This window comes from Betta splendens, chromosome 13, assembly GCF_900634795.4.
Source record: "Betta splendens chromosome 13, fBetSpl5.4, whole genome shotgun sequence".
Taxonomy (NCBI): domain Eukaryota; kingdom Metazoa; phylum Chordata; class Actinopteri; order Anabantiformes; family Osphronemidae; genus Betta; species Betta splendens.
Genome location: NC_040893.2, coordinates 14,420,899 through 14,442,357, shown reverse-complemented (window position 1 = coordinate 14,442,357; position 21,459 = coordinate 14,420,899). Strand labels below are relative to the sequence as shown.

The 21,459-nt window shown below is 46.1% G+C and overlaps 3 protein-coding genes across 3 annotated transcripts; 2 read left to right on the top strand and 1 right to left on the bottom strand.

Annotated features, from left to right (window-relative positions):
- The first annotated feature begins 485 nt into the window (after nucleotides 1-485).
- On the top strand, nucleotides 486-3,084 carry LOC114868715 (T-cell surface glycoprotein CD3 delta chain-like). Its single transcript, XM_029172531.3, has 4 exons — nucleotides 486-819; nucleotides 949-1,089; nucleotides 2,238-2,302; nucleotides 2,381-3,084. Exons 1-4 carry the CDS (start codon nucleotides 546-548, stop codon nucleotides 2,447-2,449), a joined length of 549 nt encoding a protein of 182 aa, XP_029028364.1. The 5' UTR covers nucleotides 486-545; the 3' UTR covers nucleotides 2,450-3,084.
- A 1,557-nt stretch (nucleotides 3,085-4,641) lies between these two features.
- Nucleotides 4,642-7,771, bottom strand: LOC114868718 (T-cell surface glycoprotein CD3 epsilon chain-like). The gene is made up of 5 exons (XM_029172536.3): nucleotides 7,522-7,771; nucleotides 6,963-7,184; nucleotides 6,738-6,878; nucleotides 5,533-5,582; nucleotides 4,642-5,404 (listed from the first exon to the last, which is right to left on the bottom strand). The coding sequence occupies exons 1-5, from the start codon at nucleotides 7,580-7,582 to the stop codon at nucleotides 5,345-5,347; spliced, it is 534 nt and encodes a 177-aa protein (XP_029028369.1). The 5' UTR covers nucleotides 7,583-7,771; the 3' UTR covers nucleotides 4,642-5,344.
- A 1,836-nt stretch (nucleotides 7,772-9,607) lies between these two features.
- On the top strand, nucleotides 9,608-19,785 carry LOC114867924 (myelin protein zero-like protein 2). Its single transcript, XM_029171095.3, has 4 exons — nucleotides 9,608-9,944; nucleotides 16,187-16,356; nucleotides 16,573-16,783; nucleotides 16,886-19,785. Exons 1-4 carry the CDS (start codon nucleotides 9,890-9,892, stop codon nucleotides 17,089-17,091), a joined length of 642 nt encoding a protein of 213 aa, XP_029026928.1. The 5' UTR covers nucleotides 9,608-9,889; the 3' UTR covers nucleotides 17,092-19,785.
- The last annotated feature ends 1,674 nt before the right edge of the window (nucleotides 19,786-21,459 follow it).

Genomic DNA, 21,459 nt, shown 5'->3' with positions numbered 1-21,459 from the left:
TTTGTCTCTTTTGCTGTAATTTTTTATTTGCACTTCATCTGTGGTTGTTTTCTACAGTGTGTGTTCGCAAACGTTCTGTTGTATATTTTAATGTTAGTAGAAAAAAGTAAGCAAAGTCGGAGTTGCTGGTGTTTGTCTTCTTGTAGCTAAATCATTTGTCTTCTAGCATCAACTGAATCTCATTCATAGTTTTTTTGCTTTAAAAGCTGAATAAAATGGTCGTCCAGAAGCAGAAAATGGCGTTTTCATCCTTCTCTTCCTGTTTTCTGTGTCTCTCACATCGACTCATCTCACACACGTTTGTCATCGGCAGAACGTGAACAGCAAACACACTATGAAGCACCCGTTAATTTTGTGTTTCCTGCTTCTCTGGACGTTTACTGGTGAGTGTCATTGTTTGGACTTAGATTTTTCTCTTTTTTTTTTTTTTTATGAACTGCAAGTTACACTAATGTAAATGTTTTTAACTGTCTCCCACAGCGTCCTTCAGCGCTGGTAAGGAAGCAGTTTAAACTGTACAAGGAAGGTGGTGTAAATCTGTCTTCATGGAATCATGTCTGTGCTTAATGTGTCAGAGTTGGTTCAATGATCTGTACATGTGTGTTTATTTTTGCTACACAGAAGACAAAAAGGATGAAATAGAGGTGAAAAAACTAGGAGACGGTATTGAGCTGAAGTGCAATGACCCAAACAGTAAATTGAGAAAAACAGGAGGAGAGGAATTAAATCAAACAGTGAAACTAGAGTACAAAGATGAGAACTCAGGAGAGTACTCATGTACTGCTACTGAAAAACAATTCATTTACGTGAAATTTCGAAGTAAGTTCTGCAAAGTTCCTCTAAGTTTTTTGTTCAACTTTGTTTCATGCCACTGTGGACGCACAGCGTCCTGAGAGTTCACTTTTCTAAGTATCTGTCACCCCCGCGCTTGTTCACGTGTGTTTCCAGCCTGTGACAACTGCATCGAGCTCGACGTCCCTTCACTCGTGGGCTTAGCTGTGGGAGACTTGGTGGCCACGGCTGTGATCGCAGTGGCCGTTTACCTCATCGCCTCCCAGGCTGGGGTCCGGCCCAGCGCCTCAAACAAGGGTAAACGTTACGTCTGTCTGTCTGTCTGTCTGTCTGTCTGTCTGTCTGTCTGTCTGTCTGTCTGTCCGTCCGTCCGTCCGTCCGTCCGTCCGTCCGTCCGTCCGTCCGTCCATCCATAGGCAGTAGCTGATCCAAGTTATAATGAATTATTTAATAAACTGGTCATTTAATATAGTTGGTTGACAGTAAATTTGAAATAATGCATTGTTTTTGTGTGTAAATTAGTTATTTATTTATTATTTAGGGGTTGATCATTTGAAACAATTCTTAAAATAAAAATGTGATGATTTTCATTTTTATACATCTCTGCATGCATTAATTACCAGCTGGAACACATCAAGTGCTAATAGTGCATCACACAAACGTGCACAGATGTCGACTCTACAGGACATAAACTCAGAAACAGCACTTGAATGGTCAACGATCAACAAAAGCAGCATGAAGTTTAATTATTTAGTTTTCGTTATGGCTTCTGTTCACATCTTCACCAAAAACCTGGATTAACTTAGCTCAGTGAATAAAAACATGGAACCACCAAGGAGACTTAATTTTATTTCTGAAATTTATTTCAGAAATGTTTTGCACAAAGTGTTTGCTCTACCCTGATTAATATGAGCTGCTTTGCATGTTAGCGCTTCACTCCTTGTTTTGGACTTTGTGTTTTAACAACATTGTTAATTTAGAGCGATGATGCATCATTTTATGTGACTGATTATTGTGTTTCAGAATCTCTCGTGTGTAGTTATTAGTTAACCAAACGGTTGAGTCACAGACTACAGCTGCTCATTAACAAAGACTTCACTGTTTGACTTTCTTTATATTACACTGATGCATATTTATAAACCCACAGCAAGCACTTATGTTATTTCTTATTTGGCTGCAATAATATAATATAATACATAAATTCTTTCAAAGCTTGACCTTCTTCTATGAATCATGGGCAAACGCTAAATATATGAATCGATCAGAGGTAACGTAATGTAAGTTTAGTGCAAAGAAAAACCGAAGCTACCAAAAACATTCTCATGTGAATGATGCTGAACTTGCTTTAGTGAACAATGGTCTGAACCATAACAGAGAGGAAACACCGTTTATGATTATAGAGATGTTTCATTAATAATGAAAAATGACTTCTTGTCTTTGCTCAGCTTCTGACAGACAGCGCCTCGTTCCAAATGACATGCCCAGCAGAGCCCCTAATGACCACTATGAGGTAGGAGTCGATATGTTAACATATGTCATGTGATGAGAACAACACTGTTTAACATCACTTTGTCTTTGTGTCCCTCAGCGACTGAGACACAAAGGCCAGAAAGAAACGTACGACGTCATTAATAAAGCGGCGGCTCACGGCCGCTGAAAACGGCTTCTTCGTCTCACACATCTGTTCCAGAGGTCAAAGTCAGGACCGAGTGAATCTTCATGTGTAGTTTGGTCACTGCTTTGTTATCATCGGCTTTGTGTAACCAGTTTTTTTATCTTTTGGTGGATCGTATTATTTTTAATATTTGCAGGATCGGCTGCTATCGGCCCCTTTTTTTGGCATATTGATAAACTGATGAATAAAAGGAGCTGTGGCTTATAATTATTTACTGCTAATGATTAATTTTACCATTCAAATTATAATTTCTAACAAAAATATTTATATAGTATATTATATTATATAAATATATCTATTTTCTGTTCTATTTTCATGGTCAGTTCATCTAATTCCTATTTCCTAGTGAAACTTTAACTGTACTTAGTTAATTGAATAAAACTTAGTAGACGCTTTAAAGGTTGTTGCATAGTTTGAATCTAAATTTGTGAAATTAAAATAGTCCGTGTTATTGATTATTGCAATATTATACATGAGAAATGTTCAGAGAAGTTTGGGCTTAGTGTTAAACCATAGTGGTAGTGGATAGTGAGTGCGTTCGATGTTTGACAGCTGTTGTACAGAAACCAAAGCTCACATTGTTTTCATGCATTAAACTGATGATGATTCTTCTGTCACATGCTGATGTTTGCTTTGATCAGACGTTAAGTGCATGTTAACAGCTGAATGCGAGCGTCACACCCAAAGAAAATTAAAAAGGAAGTATTTTCAAATAACACTGGATCCTTCCAGAAGTAGCGTGTTAATTAATTGGCAGGTGACGGACAGCGGTAAAGAAAACACACATTCATTCTTTTAGCTTTCTGCACAACGCTGCAGACATTTACACAAAGCACAGTCACAGCAATAACACTCTGTTTTTAGTTTCAGATAAATAAATTCACAAATGACAGTTGTTAGCATCTGCTGCAATTTAGAAGCAGACATTGCTGCGCTGTCAAACTAGCTTTTCCATCCAGGTGAATTATCTGGAAGCTAAGCTGTGATCATCATCATCTTCATCTTCATCTTCATCTTCATCATCATCATCATCATCATCATCATCATCATCATCATCATCATCATCATCATCATCATCACTCTCATACTTTGACTTAAATAGGACTTTTTTAGGTTATTTGACCTTTACTTTTATACAGTTATCTCTATCTACAGATCCTATGTGTGCTACTGTTTAATTTAACTTAAAAGGGTGAGAATCTTTCATTTGTTCATTTGAGTCAATGCTAAAGAAACAAATAGACGATAGCAGACAGAATGAGACAGTGAGCAATGAAAAGAATTACACAACAACTGTACAGGGAAAATAGATAAAGAAAAAGAAAGGTTAAAAAGGCAGAAAGGCTGAAATAGAAACAGGGAAGAGGAGGAGATGAGAGAGGCGACTGTGGAGGAAGCCTCCTCGTATCACAGTCTAATCGCTCAAAGTCTTCGATCGCTGCTCAGAGTTTTCGTCTTTCTTCAGCTGTAACAGTGCTCCGCGCTGCAGTTTTCCACTAGAGCCGAGGAGAAGACGCAGCAGTGTCTTAGACAGCTCGGCTCCGCAACCCACCCACACACACACACACACACACACACACACACACGCACGCACGCACGCACGCACGCACGCACGCACGCACGCACGCACGCACGCACACACACACACACACACACACACACACGCACACACACACACACACAGGTGTGTGTGTTGCAGCGGTTTGACTAGCATCATGTGCCCCCTCCCCCCTCTCTGTTTCTCTTCATGCCAACACAGAGCAGATGTAGATTACGGTGAGATAGAGAGTTTGAAGTGTGGGAGTGTTTCCACCAACTACTACACCGACCTACACACACAATAATATTGATGATTTGTACGGCATCACGCTTCCTGTCATCATTTCCATCTGTGCAGCTGAGCTCATTCACTGCTGGGAAAGGCACAGTGATTTTGTAGAGTTGAACGCAACACATTTCCATTGCGTTGATCTCTTTGCATACGTTTCTACAGACATTGTGAAACGCTTGATTCCACATATGGGGCGTTTCCTACGACATGGACACAAGTCAGAGAGACGCGGTGGAGGAGCCTCTGTCCGTGTGGGTGCGCTGCGGATGTGAGCTGCGGCTTCAGGGCTGTTTCATGAGCCGCGTCTGAACTCGTCACTAGCAGAGAAGAACGAGACGCGAGCTGTGATGGCTGCGGTTTATTTATTAGTGACACGGGCGCGATGACACGATGAACAGAGCAAAAGCAAACCATGAGCCAAGGGCTTTGTGCAGGTTGTACAGTACATTAATTAACGGTTCAGTATAAACATTTATCGACAGAAAGCATGTGTCTCCTTTTAAATCAGCAACCATTTTGTTTTGTTTTAATTATTAAGTGTTGCGTTACTGTCTCAATACAACAATTAAAGTCACTTTTTATTGTAATCCCTGCGGCTTATGGTTATTTTCATTAGAAGTTATAATTGTGTACATCTAAATAAACTGAGACTTTGGTTCCTCTATCGTTTCATTATTGATTCAGATTACAGCAGATATTTATACATTAAACATCAGCGATTAACGTCACAAGTTTCCTATTCTATTCTAGTTTAGTTCCCACTAAACACTAATGTAGAGCTATTTACATGAGCTATTATACTATTGAATCATACGTTTTTCTTCACCAATTCTGTTTGTGCCCAAAGTATCAAGACACCTTCTCAAAGCTCAGAAGGTCACGTTCACACCTGCAGTCTCTCACACAAACTAAGGTCCTCGTACGTTTGCTGCCTATCAGTATTTTGTGTGAGCATTTTGTACCACGGCAACAAATTCGATGGTTTTGACATTTGGGAGAATGATTTATCGTCTCGTCGGCCTTCGTCCGTGTCTTTTACGCGGCTTCTATCCTGTTCTGTTCACGACGGAGTAAGTTTCCAGGGAGCGAGTGTGAGGGTTCAGTTGCTGCCGAAACACAGAGTAAACATGTTATGATCATCACATTTGGATTTTTTGTGAGTAAATCTACATAACAAGCATTTTCCAGGGGCTGGCAGACGTTTTGAATCCTCATGCTAAGCTAATGTACTGACCTCATAGTCGCGCGATGGAGTGGGTGGAGCCGGTCCGGAGCGGGAAGTAGCTGAGGACATACAGAAAGAAGGGGATTGTGCATTAGAGTGAACCCTCTGCTTAGCGTGTGCTTAGCGTGGACCCTCTGTTTAGCGTGGACTCTCTGCTTACCGTGGACCCTGTGCTTAGTGTGGACCCTCTGTTTAGCGTGGACCCTGTGCTTAGCGTGGACCGCCTGCTTAGCGTGGACCCTGTGTTTAGCGTGGACCCCTTGCTTAGCGTGGACCCCTTGCTTAGCGTGGACTTTCTGCTTAGCGTGGACCCTCTGTTTACCGTGGACCCTGTGCTTAGCGTTGAACCCTGTGCTTAGCGTGGACCCCCTGCTTAGCGTGGACCCTGTGCTTAGCGTGGACCCTCTGCTTAGCGTGGACCCTGTGCTTAGTGTGGACCTGCTGCTCAGCATTGAACTCCGCTGACGCGGGCCTTCCCACCTTTAGGGCGCGCCGGTCCGCTTGGGGCTTTCTTCTTGGCACACTTGCTTAGCGTGGACCCTGTGCTTAGCGTGGACCCTCTGTTTAGCGTGGACTTTCTGCTTAGCGTGGACCCTCTGTTTACCGTGGACCCTGTGCTTAGCGTTGAACCCTGTGCTTAGCGTGGACCCTGTGCTTAGCGTGGACCCTGTGCTTAGCGTGGACCGCCTGCTTAGCGTGGACCCTGTGTTTAGCGTGGACCCCTTGCTTAGCGTGGACCCTGTGCTTAGCGTGGACCCCTTGCTTAGCGTGGACCCCTTGCTTAGCGTGGACCCTGTGCTTAGCGTGGACCCTCTGTTTAGCGTGGACTTTCTGCTTAGCGTGGACCCTCTGTTTACCGTGGACCCTGTGCTTAGCGTTGAACCCTGTGCTTAGCGTGGACCCCCTGCTTAGCGTGGACCCTGTGCTTAGCGTGGACCCTCTGCTTAGCGTGGACCCTGTGCTTAGCGTGGACCCCTTGCTTAGCGTGGACCCTGTGCTTAGCGTGGACCCTCTGTTTAGCGTGGACTTTCTGCTTAGCGTGGACCCTCTGTTTACCGTGGACCCTGTGCTTAGCGTTGAACCCTGTGCTTAGCGTGGACCCCCTGCTTAGCGTGGACCCTGTGCTTAGCGTGGACCCTCTGCTTAGCGTGGACCCTGTGCTTAGTGTGGACCTGCTGCTCAGCATTGAACTCCGCTGACGCGGGCCTTCCCACCTTTAGGGCGCGCCGGTCCGCTTGGGGCTTTCTTCTTGGCACACTTGTAGATCGCGATCATCACTATGGCCGTCCCAATCACGTCCACGATGATGATCAGCAAAAACAAAGTCCCTTCCAGCTCAAAGCAGTTTTCACAAACTGGAGGACAAATAACAGCAGTGTGAACAAGATTAAAAGAAATTGATTAGAAAACCATTAGAAGAAATCTAACTTTGTACTCACCCTTTCCCTTCACGTAGAAGAAGTATTTTATTTTAGGCTCAGGATTCACAGGATTCTCAGAATCATCATTGTATTCACAGTAGGACAGAGGGTTCCGCTTGATTTCATATTGGTATTCTTTGGTCTTTTCTTCTATGTCGCTTTTGTCTTTTTCATCTAGGGTCCAAGTCCCCTCTTTTGGACAGGTCAGTGTGACAGTCGTCCTCCAGAATTCTACATTTCCTAAACACACAAACAGAGACAAACGCACATCATCGTCTTCAGCTTCTAACCGTTTACTGTTCAGAGGGAAACGGCAGGAGCTGGTTACCAACACTAAACCGCTGCATGAATCTACTGTGTAATCACACCATGAAAATCATTCTTGTTTAAAATATTAGCTGTGAGATACAAAAAAATCTAGTCATAAATATAAGAATATGAAAACATCAGCAATGATGAAACACAGCAGTTAGAACAGATTGGAAAATACAGGAAATTATGGGAAATACAACTTTACAACTTCTACACTTGGACTAAAATTTCAATACAAAAAACATTGCAAAAATTAGATATTTACCTTGCGCCGTCACAGTCACGATGAAGAGGAGAGCGACAGCGAGCACAAGCCGAACGTCCATGTTGATAAGTTCTCACGACCAGTTTCTGTGCTGAGTTTGTAATTCTTATTTCTGTACAAGTTCAATCTGTGAATATCTCTTGTTCAAGAGTTAATACTAAAAGCTGCTCAAGACAAAGAGACGAAGACTTGATGGTGATGGTGACTACCTCTGTGTCTCTGTCTCTGTCTCTGTCTCTGTCTCTCTCTCTCTCTCTCACACACACACACACACACACACACACACACACACACACACACACACACACACACACACACACACACACACACACACACACACACACACACACACACACTTCACTCAACAGGAAGTGTTTTTTTTCTGTCATGGATTCACAGTTAAACCTCAATGAGAAGCAAACAGAAGCTGTGCTGTGTTAAAACCTTTCTCAAGTTTCTTCATCGATTCTAACCATTAACTTAAAACTACAGCGACGACACCAGTGGAAATGACACGAGACGCTGAATAGATGATGCTTTACTAGAAGGAATTTACATTTTCAACACCGTGCATGTAAAAAACAAAAACTCTTCATTAACTTCTGATGAGCAACTGCTCAACGCTAACAATGTCATTCTCCAAACATGAAAAACTAACAGAACCTGAGAAATAATGTCAGCTTACACTGCCTGTTACTAAAGGAATGCATCAGTGCAGCGACTGCTCATTAGTCTCGTTGTGTTTTCCTTTCAACTGCACAAAAATCAGTTCTTCAGATATTTCAGCGATGCCTTATGAAGTTTTATTTGTTCACTGTACACAGACGTGCATCTGTATCTGGTACATCAACCTCTAAGTTCCATTTCGAGCAGCAACATCTTTTTGCAGACTTCTCTTCATCTCCAGTATCGTCCTTGTTAATAGTTCATATGTTATTTGTTTTATCATTTTGTTCTGTACAAATGTTTCTACAGTTGAACTTTCAGTACATTTGCACTTCATTTGAATGTTTCCATAACAATAGTTGTTTCCTGTTTCGCCTCTGTCTCCTGCTTCTCACCATCCGTCCACCAACCCGTCCTCAGACTTTCTACTTCTTACAACTTGGTTGTCTCCTACTTGTCTCCTACTTGTCTCCTACTTGTCTCCTGCTGTCAATCACCAGCACGTCCTTGTACACAAAGTCCCTCTAGCCTTGACCTACGACCTCATCTCTTCTGCATTAGAAGAGTTTAAGGCACGAGACTGTGTTTCAGTGAGCTGACAGCTGATGTGCAGCGCGTCTGTCCTGCAAAAGTCCTGATTAGTTGTAGTAAAGCATCACTGCATCTAAACTGGAAAGAACAGAGTAGAAACATGCCAAAAAAACACACAATAAACATGTTGATGTTGCAAAATGACAACTGCCATTCAAGTTGCACCTTTTAAACTCTCATGTTTTATACTTCACTTTAGTTAATTTGTTGCTACATACATTAATATTTACATTACATTGAATATATTACATATTTCTCCCCGTTTTCCACTGTCAGTAACACACTGCATGTCAGCCGTGGGAATGTGAAGGCTGAATTCCAGCCTGTTTGACCTCTGTGACAGACTTCAGGCTGGAAATACAGCGTCAGCGTAGCTGCCTGCACATCAAAGCGCTCCTCTGCCCCCAAGTGGTTCAAACCAGCAACCAGCCCGTTTCCTGCAGCGAAGTGACTGTGCAGCCCTCTGCTGGTCTCATATGAGAGGCGATAAGCATCACATCAACATCTGTAATTAGTCCTCGCATCCATGTTGTCAGAGGAATCTGTTAATCGCACACACTGTATTTATAAGTTGCGTGTTTCTTTTTTATTTTTGATGAACTCACTTTAATGACTTTTTTGGTGTAATCTGAATTCAAATATTTAAATATAAGCTGCAAAAACGTACACAGCGCTAACAGATTATTGAGGTCAAACACGTGGCGTGACGTCATGTGATATCATTTGCCAAAGCGCACAGGTTTGGCACGGAATGATAAACGCGTGTTTACGCAGGACACGAACAGGTTAAAGTGGGCGCGCAGAACTGTGCTCCTTTTGAACTTAACGCGTGCGAGAGACGAGCGGCGGGGAAGAGTTTGTTACTCCGCCCGAAAAAAATGCGGTGGGAGGGAGCTGAAATCCAATGTTTGAGGGCAGCGGCGAGTTGGGACGCGTCTTTGGAGCGACGAGGTGGAGGAGAGGACTCTGTGGCTCCGTGTTCGCATCCCTCTCGGTTCGGGCACACGGAGGCTTCTGGACCGGTCGTTCGCTCACTCGTCGACGGGGAACAGGCGCTTTTTTTTGTCCTTTCGTTCTCCCGGTGTGTTGAAACCCGGACGGGCTCCATCCAATGTGCGTAAAGGGGCTTCATCTCCTCACCGTCCTGTCTGGACTTGCAGCGTCAGGTGAGACCCTGCGAAATGACTGCATACGTCTGTTTGGTGTGCAACTGTCCATTCATTATTTTGTTGATGCTCCACTTATTATTCTAACAACAAAAGTCCAAATTCCTCAGCTGCTCGGTGCGTTTCGGGACCAGTTGTTTCTGGAAGTTTACGCAGTGTTTTTCCTCAACATTCCCCGAGGATGACGAGGACACAGCGACATGACAGCTGCCACGAATCCCAGTTGAATCCAGTTTCAAAGTGGACGCCTGTACCGAACGCCCGCCGCGCGTCACACCACGCACCCCGTGGCACCGGGCGAGAACGGGAGCTGATGAAGTGCCGTCCGCCCTTTTAAAGCGGCCCCTCGCGGCGGCGACTTTACGGCATCCTGGCCGCATTGTGCATTGTGCGCTCCCGTCGTCAGAGACGGTAATGCGGCCCCGCGGACGCATTAATCCGCGCTTCCCGCACAGGATAAAACCACAACACCGCGCCAGATACGCGCAGCTATGTAAACAAACACTAATGGATCCTTTCCGTCCTCACATAAATGCTGTAACTTCACGCAGCACGCTTTAACTTTGCATTAATGACACTTAATTCAGTCGATGTCCGGTTATTTAACCTCCACGGTATCTGTGTCCATCCAGGCTAAGAGCGTTGTATTGATTGAACGCATCCACCCACTGCTGCAGGACTGAGCTGCTTGCGTTCCCCAGCAGCATGTGCCTGCAGCTCAGCCATAACACAGGCTGAGCGGCCCGATAACAAGAGGCTGTGTGGACACACAACGACAGAGAGTCACATAAAAAGCGGGGATTGACGAGAGCTCCGCTTCATCCCCCTGCTTCTGTTTCCACTGCCTCTGGCTTGTTGTTCTGGCAAAAGCAGCTGCAGCAGGCATGATGTAACACGCCGCCCGACTCCTCATGCTCATTGCAAATACACATGTGCGAAATGATTATTTGTAGCACGCGGCTGACACCTTTATTCATCAGCTGCTTTGCTTTGCTTTGCACTGATCAAGGCTGTCACCTTTAAGCACATGTGATTTACATAGACCGAGCAACAAGCGCCGTTCTCCTCCTGCTGCTCCAGAAGTGAAACATAATCGCGCTCCAGTGTTACAGTTGTGGAAAAAAAAAAACCCAGCAGATGAATGTTGGCAGCTGTGGCAGCCGTTTTAAAAACACACTGTAAATCATAATCTGCGTCAAAACCCAAATTGCCCTGTGGAACATACATGATCATTACCAGAGGTTCTTTTATTTTCTCTGCACAGCCGAGCACCAACCACAGCGGTTTGAGTAAAAATGGCTGCATTGACTGGTTCCGTGGCTCCCGGGCGCACATTTGTTACCAGGCGGGTGCGCGCTTTGTGTTTCCAGCTCTCACCAGGCGGGCCACAACAGGACTCCCAATGAAAGCTAGTCCTGCTTTGTAGTCTAGAGTATAAATAGCCGATTGTTTAATATGTTCAGTTTAAAGGACAATGATGTGTCAGGAGGTCAGAGCTCGTTTCTGAGATTTTCAGTTATTCGAATGATCAGAGCAGTTCCTCGCGGACTAGAAAGCGTTCGCGGCCGCAAAGCAAGAATTCTGCACGGCAGTGGGGACGTTGTGAGGACTGTTTGGAGTTCAGCTAAACGCGCTGATCTCCGCCGGGGAAAGCAACACCTCCACTGGACTCGGTGCATATGGAGTGAATCAAGAGTTTCCAGTGAAACATCAACAGGCCTTTGTGAGTCATCTGCTCTACAGAGTCATATTTATGATCACATATCTGCCTTTTGCAGGCGCTGTCTCCTCCCATAGTTCTTCTCGTATAAAAGCTCCTTTCTCTGTGTAACGCGTCCGCAGGGTTCAGCAGGTGGAACCTGGGTCGGTGCCAATAGTTGCAGGAAAACAGTGTGAAAAGCAGCTGCTGACGAGAAGAATCAGCTGTGAGTCTCCCGTGTAGAGGCAAAAAATCACAACTAGCCCTTTCTGGAAATGATGCACATATCATGTTGCTGCAGTTACTGTTTCACGCACGTGTTTTACATTTGCGTTGAATCTGCACATACTGTACGTCACAGTTCAGGACTGCAGTGTGTTCAGTCGAGCTGGAAGGTGAGAGTTGAGCATTGGGGCCTGTGACGCTGTCTGACCTCAGCCAGTGTGAAAGCAGCCAAAAAGCAGTAAAGTCAGTGAAAGTCACATGGAGGTTTAAGCCAAACTCTATGGAAACACTTACAAATAAAAGCCCAGAGTGGCTGAAAAGGGAGAGTACATAAGACAGGAGCTCTGGTCGTGACCTGCGTCCTTTTCATCAGAGACAGAGCAGAGGTGGAATTCGTCAGACTCAGGCTGTTCGTTGAGCGTTTGATTAAAGCGGGGGGGGGGTTGAGTCAGCAGGGAGATGGGAGCGGACGAAGTTTGATGGATTAAACGTACCCGCGCTCACCCCACACACACGATCCCGTGAATCACAAATGGCCTGGAGGAAGCGGCGCTCACAAAGGCGCTGATGCTCTGTCTTTGTTCGGCCTGACCTTTACCGTGTTTTCAGGAAATCCTTTGTGGAGGTGAATGCGGGCTTCACAGACAGGAACGCGAAAACCATCTGCGACACCAAAAGGTCAATTTGTCTAATTTTCTGATTAAATACCGGCTGCTTGGTTAATTTCCCCAAATCACTCGCCCTTCCACATACTTGGAGCAAAACAGCGCCCACGAGCAGAAGTCCCGCCCCCTCGGCTTGACTGACGGCTGATTCCTATAGGAAGTAGGAAGACAAACATCCAAGCATATAATTATCAGGCGGTGTTTTACGGCCTCCAGTCTTCAGGGACGTCCGTCTCCCGGATTTAATGTGGGATGAAGGTTTTCATCTCGTTTTTATGAACCAGACTTGATGCGCGGAGGCAGAACCAGATTGAAACTGTGGCTCTAGTGGCTCTGAACATCTTAGCCCACACTGCTGGGAGACCTCCCTGCAAACCTGCCCACTGATTTATGTCCTATTATTTCTTACAGCTCCCATTCCCTTTTATTTTCTGTCGCTCTCACCGGATCCGAAACCTGCATAATAAAAATACACAGCTCAGTATTTCGCTCGCACCTCTTCCCAGCGTCTCCTCTGTGAACTTGTTAGCCGAGCCTGCTAATCCGCGTCCCGAATGAAAGACGGGCCGCGTTGAGCAAAGCAGAGACAACTGGCAGCGCTTTGTGAAGCCTCTCGCGGAGCACAGAAAAGGATCTTTGTTTGTTATTTGCCGAGCTCGCTGTGTGTTTGGATCAGTCTTAAGTGTTTCCTCCGAAACGGGTGTAACAGAGACTCGGGTTTCCTCTGGGGGCCCCTTTGTTTCTGAGGCATAATGAAGAGAGGAAAGGCACAACACAACCTGTCTGGGAGATAGTGTAATGAAGCCAGTTTCCTGGTTCAAAGAGACGGGCCGGCTGATTTCTCCAGTATATACAGTACATGTGTACATATCTGATAATGATCATTTACTGACAACTCGTTTGCTCCCTTTTCATCAGAATCCTATGGAAGGCAGGACTGGGATGTTCACTGTCCGGTGTCTTTTTAAGATATTCCAGGAAAATATTTCAAATACCGGAGAATGTTTACTCAGCAGATACGAGATATGAGAGTTCAATACGCACGGCCTGCCTCCCCCCAGGCAATAAACTCCCCGAGCGCTTTAAATAGACACATTTTTGGAAATAGTTACTGTGTAGAATAAATAAACGCGAAGAGCCAGCTCGTTCTGTTTGTTGGTCTGTTGTCAAGACAAGTCTACTGCATGTGGCAGCGAAGGATCTGTTGATGGGGTGAGGCTGGAAACCGGCCTGACACCGGGTGAAGTATCACTTCTTCAGCTCGGCCACTACTTAATAAATCCCCTTTTATTTAATCTCGGGGCCGCTGCCAAGATGAAACCTCATCATATTTGCCCTTCCTGGGTCCAGAGGGTCTGATTTAAACCCACAGGTAAAATAAAGTGCATTTAGACTTTCAGCCTGTTCATTTTATTGCAGACTGGACAAACTCAGAGACATCGTTGGAAGGTAATTAGAGTGAACTCCCACCTCGGCTCCTGTGGACGCTGGGTGTGGTCAGGATGTCCAGACGTAAACAAGGGAGCGACTTATTGTCGTACACGGACATCAACAGAAGAATGGACGGACGGACGGACAAACAAGCGGCGTTATGCAACCTCCGCCTTCCTGTGCTTTGTCCAGTCGCTCTGTTCACTCACCCACTTACACTAGTAATTTCCACATACGTTCAGTTTCTCTCGTCTGTTATTGAGTAACTTTTCTCCAGTCCTAATGTTTCCATGTAACGGCACGTGTCCACAGCGATAATCTCCTTTCAGATGCAGGGATGAATTACAGCAGTAACACGGGTTCTATTCTGTCTCCATGCTAATATCCAGTTTGTCTTCTAATTAACCTTAATTTTTAATAAGCTCAGCTCGCCTCAAAGGACAGCGTAGTTGAAGGGATTTTATTTTTTGTTGTTCAAAGAGGATTAGCAACGGCGCTTTAGCGTTCTGCAAATAGATGGGCCGAGGGAAAGACATGCGGAGTTCTGCGTCTCGGCCTGGAGGACGTGCTCTGGTTTCTCATTAGAGGAAGCGTAGTAAGTGTTTTAGCTTGAGGGAGAGGCGGTTGTGCGGCAGCATGGGTTTAGAGTGGAGGCGTCCGCATGCAGATGCAGACAAAGGCCAGTCAATGTTATTGTAGACGTGAATCTGGGCCTTCTGGTGTAAACACAGCATGGCTCTGCGTTGCCATGCTGACGCTCAGCAGGTACAGGCCAGACTGGTAGCATACCAGCGCCGGGAGGAACGTCATCGATCCTGCAGGTGTTTAGTTTCACAGTCAAGTATTGGAAAATAGTATATGTTTATTTCATCAGGTCACTGAAATCGACTGATGCTAAAGTTAGCGCAGATGTTCAGGACCGAACATGCAGCAGCGTCAGCACTGATTTGCATGGGATATGGAAAATGACACACACACACACGCACACACAGAGTCAGAGGTGGTCATTACTGCCTGTGCTGCTACTGATGCTATCTGCCTAATCAACATCCCACACACACTAAGTTAAATCCACCAGCCTCTGAGCTTTTAACTGTGCCGCCTGTAAAAGCTCGTTTGCCTTCGAACAAGCTCCGTCTCTCTAGACTTCAGCAATTTACCGACACGATCCTTAATCCTAAACTGCTGTCGCAGTAGCTCCGTTTCTCTCCTACGGTGTTTGCGTTGCTCATACACACTCTCTTCAGGTTGCATTTCAGGCTCGTCTGAAACACATGCGCCTGTCGGAGCGACCAGCGAGCAGACGAAGACGAGCCGGTTGATGCCCGTGAACGCCTCTGATAAGCAACGCTGCACTTTACCCCAGAGGCCGGGTCCCTGCCTGCACGTTCCCGCTGTAAAATCCTCCCTGTGACCGTAATGCTGCGGTAACAGTCAGCCACAGAAGCCATTGTCTCACATACGTTCCTGTAAAACCCGCGGTGACTCACGGGCGCGATTGAGTCACAGGATGCTCGTCTTCCAGGAGCTCTGTGTCACCGGCTGTCGAGGCTCTTATCAGGCGTTTGCCGTGTTTTTGCAGGGTCTTCATCTAGAGTGGGCTAATGGGATTAGCACACGCTGTGTGCCTGCTAATTCTGCAGGCTGCTGTCTGCGCTGACTTTAATAAGGCTCGACAGGCCTCATGACAATATTATGGTATATGGAGCTCCGTCTATAAATAGCTCAGGTGATTTGAGCGAGACAGCCCACATGTACTGTACGCTTCTACAAAGGCTCACACACACCCACCGAACAAACGGCTGAATCTGCCTATGGGCGGTCATGGGGAGAGGGAGCCGCGAGCCGCTGCTTCCTGGGCAGGAGAGAAGTACTGTATGTGCACATGTGTATGCGCGTATCAGCACCAGCTCCATCCTGGGGAGCTCCATCGCTCACAGTCACATCCTTGCCAATATCCCCCTCCGCTCCTCCAGTCCATTCGTTTTCCATGTAATAGGTCTGCCATGTAGTCCAAAGATTGATGCAGTCCATATCCCAATAATATGGAGCAGACTCATAAGTCCAGGCCTGTCTCTGCCGCAGCAGTGCAGCTAAAGTGGGTGTTATTTATAAGTAGGTTTGGAATCGGTTTGGACTTTCAGGCGGTATGGATGCAGGCGTTGGGGGAGGTCACCGGGTGCGCCGGACGCATATTCACGGGCGCGCTGGTCTCGTTCCAGGTGTGCTGCAGGTCAGCGGGATCACCATATACACGCAGAGCAGCGTGGAGGCCGTGAACGGGACGGACGTCCGCCTCAAGTGCACCTTCCACAGCAGCCATCCCATTAACCCCGATGTGGTCACCATCTCCTGGAGCTTCAGGCCCCTCAAGCCAGGCCAAGAAGTGTCGGTGAGTTTGTTCATGCATGTGGGGGCACTGTGTCAGGGAGCGTCCCCCGCCTCCAGCAAGAGAGGAGCTTGAGTGAGTCATCAGGCTCACGATTATTACAGATAGTCAAAACAATGCAGCGGTGTGAGAACAAGACATTTTGCCCCCCGGCAGCTCGAGGCTCCCTACGCTGTTCATGACGACGCATCCAATCCTCTAAATCGCCTTTTACTTTAGGTCTTCCACTACCAGCAGCGGCCGTATCCGCCTCCGGACGGCATCTTCCGCAATCACATCAAGTGGGCCGGCGACATCATGGGCCGCGACGCCTCCATCACCCTCCTTCAGGTGAAGTTCGCCTTCAACGGCACCTACATCTGTCAGGTCCGGAATCCGCCGGACGTCCACGGCACGGTGGGCGAGATCCGATTCCGTGTCGTCACCACCGGTCAGTTTCCTCCTCCTTTTTGATGATTATGCTGTGATTTGACCTCATCAGTGGTTCCGTCGTCACTTTGGTGCTCCTCTGTCGCTCCCCCCCCCGCTCCAGCCTCCTTCTCCGAGCTCCTCCTGCTGGCGCTGGGCATCGTCGGCGGCGTCGCCGCTGTGGTCATCCTCCTCGTCCTCTTCGTGTCCTGCAGACGGTGCAAGAGGAGGAGGCAGAGGGAGCTGGAGGAGAACGAAGAGGCTCCGCGCAAAGAGATAAAAGGACCCAGCAGTGTGATAACAACATGGGAGAGCAGAGGACGACACTGACTTTGGCCATCTGGGCTGTTTTCCCTACAGGACCTTCCACTTCCTGCTTCCTCTCCAAAAACAGTCCCTGGATCCAAGATCTGGTCCAGATGATGGGGGGCTGTCAGTGAGCAGAAACAAACTTAAGATGTGCCTTTAGTGTAAGCAGCTATAGAGAACACGAGCCAGGCGGCTTTGATGACATCACCATGTGCCTTTCATTTTATCGGTCCATCTCTTCCTGTTCAGCTAAATGGCTCCAGCACAGATTTCCTGTTTAGAGCAAATGTTTTGACAGCATAGAGGTCAAACAATGGTTCATACCTGGGGTTCATTTTCCTACTGTTACACGCCAAGCCACAATATATTACACAGATACAGGCAAAGGGAACGAGGGGACGTTGTTGGAGACGTTTGTGAAACCTCTCGAGTCTTGCTTTTGTTCTGGGTTTTTTCCTATCTGGTTCATCGTTTCATGCACCTGAACCTGCACTGATGCTGGTGTACAGTACATTTGAGTTTTGCTTTGCTACTTTCGATGTATTTGTTTTAAACCCTCGGGCTGATGTTGTGATTCTTGTAGTAGTCACATAATCCAAACTGGATTGTAACACCTCCACTGGCTTGTTTTGTGATGATCCCCCTGGGCATGTACAGCAGGACGGCTTTGACTCCCCTTTGGGTTGTCAGATCTTTTCAAAGGTTGCCTTGGTTGGCTTCAAACAGAATCAGTCATTAAAAATTAAAGAAAGAGGCAACTTTTCAACCAATCACGTGCAGATGAATAAACAAAGATTTGCAGCCTTCACTCACATCTTGGATCTGGGATTCTTTATCCCCTTGTGAGTGATGCACATGCATGCACGTCAATAACCTATGTATATGTCGCGCCCTAAAGACCCTGGCTCCTCAGAGTCCCCGACTAATGTCAGATGAAGATGATGATGATGATGATGATGATGATGATGATGATGATGATGATGATGATGATGATAATGACTAGGGAGGATGCGGATGTGAGGCTAGCTAGGAGGCTCGCTGGTGGATGGGCCAGATAGCACTTAATGCTTTTAGTTCTGTGGTTGGACAAAGAGGAGCTGCTCTCGCTGCTGTGTGGAAAAAAAACAAAATGGGAAAAGAACCAAAGAACGAGAAAGAGGATCAGTTTCATGGTGACATCATAAATCTTCCTTCATTAGACTTCTATTTTTTCTACGTTGTCAGCCGCAAACTTAGTCAAGCTTGAATGTCCATGGCAGCGTAAACCTTGACTGCAGACAGGGGTTCATGTCAAAAACCTGTTTATGTATCTGTTGTCCTTGGATCATGTTGCATTTTCAAGTCTTTAAATGGCTCCCAGAGAGCTTCCCGGCCTTTTTTACTCTCCCATCCTTTTTCTCAGACCTCACTCAGCTCCAGGGAAGTTTCTACTTGACCATGTGTTGGTCAAGCCAACGGGCGCAGTCCAAAAACTGTCGGCATATGTTGGCACAGTCTGCAATTGGTCAAAATCACTAACAACGTGAAAAATGGGAAAGATTTAGCGGCACCTAGTGGCGGGACTGCAGACAGCAAACGTGAGTACACACTCCAAGCAGCTTTTGTATCTGTGTTGAGTCATGTTTTACAACTAGTGCTACTTCAGCTCATGGGACTTTAGTATTTAGAAATACAGGCCATAGAAATATGGCAGTATGTGTGGAAGGATGCCTGTAGACAAATCTTAGTGTAAGCTAAAGAAAAAGCACGAGTCAGCATTTTGACATGTTTATGTATCACACTTGTGCTGATATATCACTGAGGATGGTGACCAGGACGAACGCCTTTGACCTCCAGACCAGTAGGTGGCGCTGTTCATGGCTGAGCAGAGTGCACACGATGGTGTGACACAGAACAAGCACCAGATATTTGTAAAGGTTCAGGTTTGCGTGCGCTCAGAAGCAGAAAGGTGCTGCAGAGCGGAGCGTTAACACGAATCGGGATCAGGAGGCGAGATTAACAGGTTACAGTTTGCACAAGCACAGAGTAAACACCAGTGATAAAACACAGCTCCCAGAAACAGCACAAGAGCCTAGAACCCATTATCATCGCCTAACAGAGTGGCTATGTACAAATCTACTTCTAAAGTATCAAGACTTCAGAGTCAGTGAATGGAAAGTAAACTTGAATGTTGACAAAAAACTATTCCATGTGGTTCTGTGGTAGATTTAACCACTTTCCAAGCGAACATGACGTGGATCTTGTTTCTGTGGCCCATGAGCACCGGATACTTCTCCTCCTCCGCATGCGGACTATTGGTTCTTACAGTCCATCGCGTCAAATTACCGTGAGTAAAAGGCCACAAATGTGCTGCCTCTGTCTGGTAAAGGCCAACGGCCTGATCAGCGAGCGAGCAGCTCATGCTCAGCTCACGCACCTGTTCTCCGCGTCCTGCGGGAGCACGCAGTCAGGCCTGAAAAGCGCGTGATTGCGAAACGTCCTTGGCAGCCGGTGTCCTTGAATGCAACACGCTCACTAACAAATGACTGTTCCCATCTGGTTTTTGTGACAGACTCTAAATAACGCCCAAACAGTGGATTTGATCGTCTTCTATCTTTTTTGATGACACCACGTGTGTTTTTCCATGTTTTGTAAAGATGTTACTGTATTTGTTTGTAATACAGATTTTATACATGTCTAAAAGCATTTTCTAATTAAAAAATATCTTAAAATCTATGGTCACATTTCATCACAAGGCTCTCTGACACCGGTTAACCCTTGGAGCTAATAAATAACACACACTCGACTGATGAAAATCATCCATTATGTAAGAGAGCGACTTGTTATCCCGCATTTATTATGCATCCTCAGCTTAAATGCTCCACATCCACATATGCTTATGTTCACAGCGTGTCTGCCTGCAGCTGATGTTTGTTTACCTGCAACCACTCTGTTTAATATGTTGTCTCTCTGGCTTGCTGCGGTTTGATTATGTATTAGCTGTATCTGTGCATGCCTGAGAATATGTTACTCTATATCGGCGCCTGTGTGCGCTCAAGCCTATTTGTGTGTATTGATCAAAGTCTGCTCCTCGGGGAGCAGTTGGGTTACTGACTGACAGGCCTAAAGTGTTTGTGTGCGTATGTGTCGATAGGTTGACTAATACCAAACAGAGGGAGGCGGTGGGTGGGAGAGATGCTGTGTTTATCCAAACTTAATGATTACATTTTGTTGTAGAGAAAGGCCACTAGTCTTCATCTGATCAAACAACAGTGTGGGTGTGGAAATAAACATATTCAGGGCCTATTTCATAAGAAATTACTACAGATGCTTATGCTATTAGGGGATGGTTTTCTTAGCACTACCCTGGAATAAATGTGACATGGGAACGCTCTTTAGCCACAGTGAGACTCTGAACATCAGAGGTTCCCGGCAGAAACAGCAGCTGTGCTTTCGTCTCCGCTCGGCTCATCCTGAATAGTCCAGAACACGGTGACACGCGGCACAGTTTGCACTTTTCCTCGACCAAGGTCGCCGCTTCTATTCAGACAAACACAACTGCAGCTGAGTGCATCGAGTTCACAGCCTGTTCTTCTGTGGTGGCCAGAAAGCGTTCTGCGATACAGAGCAAATCAATATATTTAATGCTACTATTTGATTAACGTGAAATAGAAAGAGAATCACATTTTCTACACTATATTATTAAACGCTGGTTATTAGACTGGTCTGCAGCTTCAGCACAGACCAGTGAGAGCATGCGTGCGTCCGCTCCCCCCACTTTCTCTCCTACTGGTTTTCTGGGTCGGTTCTGTAACTTGCAGTTCACATTCCACTCATTAGAAAGAGCAGCACAGTACCTGGCACAGCAGAAGCACTAAATTCTTTCATGCATGCTCATATACACAAACCCAAGCTTTGCACAACAGGCTGCACACCAAACCAGGCTGCACTGGTGGAAGGTGGAGAGTAAGTGCTGCATAACACAAACTTAGCTACTGACTTTGTTGAACAAGCTGAAGGATTCTCACGATTTGGCTACAGGATAATGGGCTGATAATGGGAATTACAGGCACTGTCTGGCTCCAGCAACTCAAATCCCCTTTATTATCACCTCCAGCGTTGACAGCAGACGTACAGGCTTTTTTTTCTGATGTCCAGCGGTGCCAGAAAACCAGGAAAAGCCTCATTGTGACCGATCCCATTTTAGTGAAAGGGACATTGAGCTCCCGCGAGCGGACAGAGAAGCCCTGTTTCCACACAGTGCCAGAGGATACCGGCGAAGGGCATAAGGTGTCGTCCTCAGACAGTGAGTCTCCGCCAAAGCGAAGCAGATTATATAAGACAATTAACGCAACACAACACTTCAGAAAGCCGTGAATGCTCCCAGTGAAGACAAGTTCTGTAACTCAG

What these genes read in the sequence shown, in the direction of transcription:
- LOC114868715 (XM_029172531.3), top strand. Translation starts at nt 546, where the DNA reads ATGGAATCATGTCTGTGCTTAATGTGTCAGAGTTGGTTCAATGATCTG. An exon ending in CATTTACGTGAAATTTCGAA is followed by an intron (nt 820 to 948) that starts GTAAGTTCTGCA and finishes GTGTGTTTCCAG; the next exon opens with CCTGTGACAACTGCATCGAG. An exon ending in GCCCAGCGCCTCAAACAAGG is followed by an intron (nt 1,090 to 2,237) that starts GTAAACGTTACG and finishes GTCTTTGCTCAG; the next exon opens with CTTCTGACAGACAGCGCCTC.
- LOC114868718 (XM_029172536.3), bottom strand. Translation starts at nt 7,582, where the DNA reads ATGGACGTTCGGCTTGTGCTCGCTGTCGCTCTCCTCTTCATCGTGACT. An exon ending in CGTGACTGTGACGGCGCAAG is followed by an intron (nt 7,185 to 7,521) that starts GTAAATATCTAA and finishes TTGTGTGTTTAG; the next exon opens with GAAATGTAGAATTCTGGAGG. An exon ending in CGGACCGGCGCGCCCTAAAG is followed by an intron (nt 5,583 to 6,737) that starts GTGGGAAGGCCC and finishes GTATGTCCTCAG; the next exon opens with CTACTTCCCGCTCCGGACCG.
- LOC114867924 (XM_029171095.3), top strand. Translation starts at nt 9,890, where the DNA reads ATGTGCGTAAAGGGGCTTCATCTCCTCACCGTCCTGTCTGGACTTGCA. An exon ending in GTCTGGACTTGCAGCGTCAG is followed by an intron (nt 9,945 to 16,186) that starts GTGAGACCCTGC and finishes GTCTCGTTCCAG; the next exon opens with GTGTGCTGCAGGTCAGCGGG. An exon ending in AGCCAGGCCAAGAAGTGTCG is followed by an intron (nt 16,357 to 16,572) that starts GTGAGTTTGTTC and finishes CTTTTACTTTAG; the next exon opens with GTCTTCCACTACCAGCAGCG.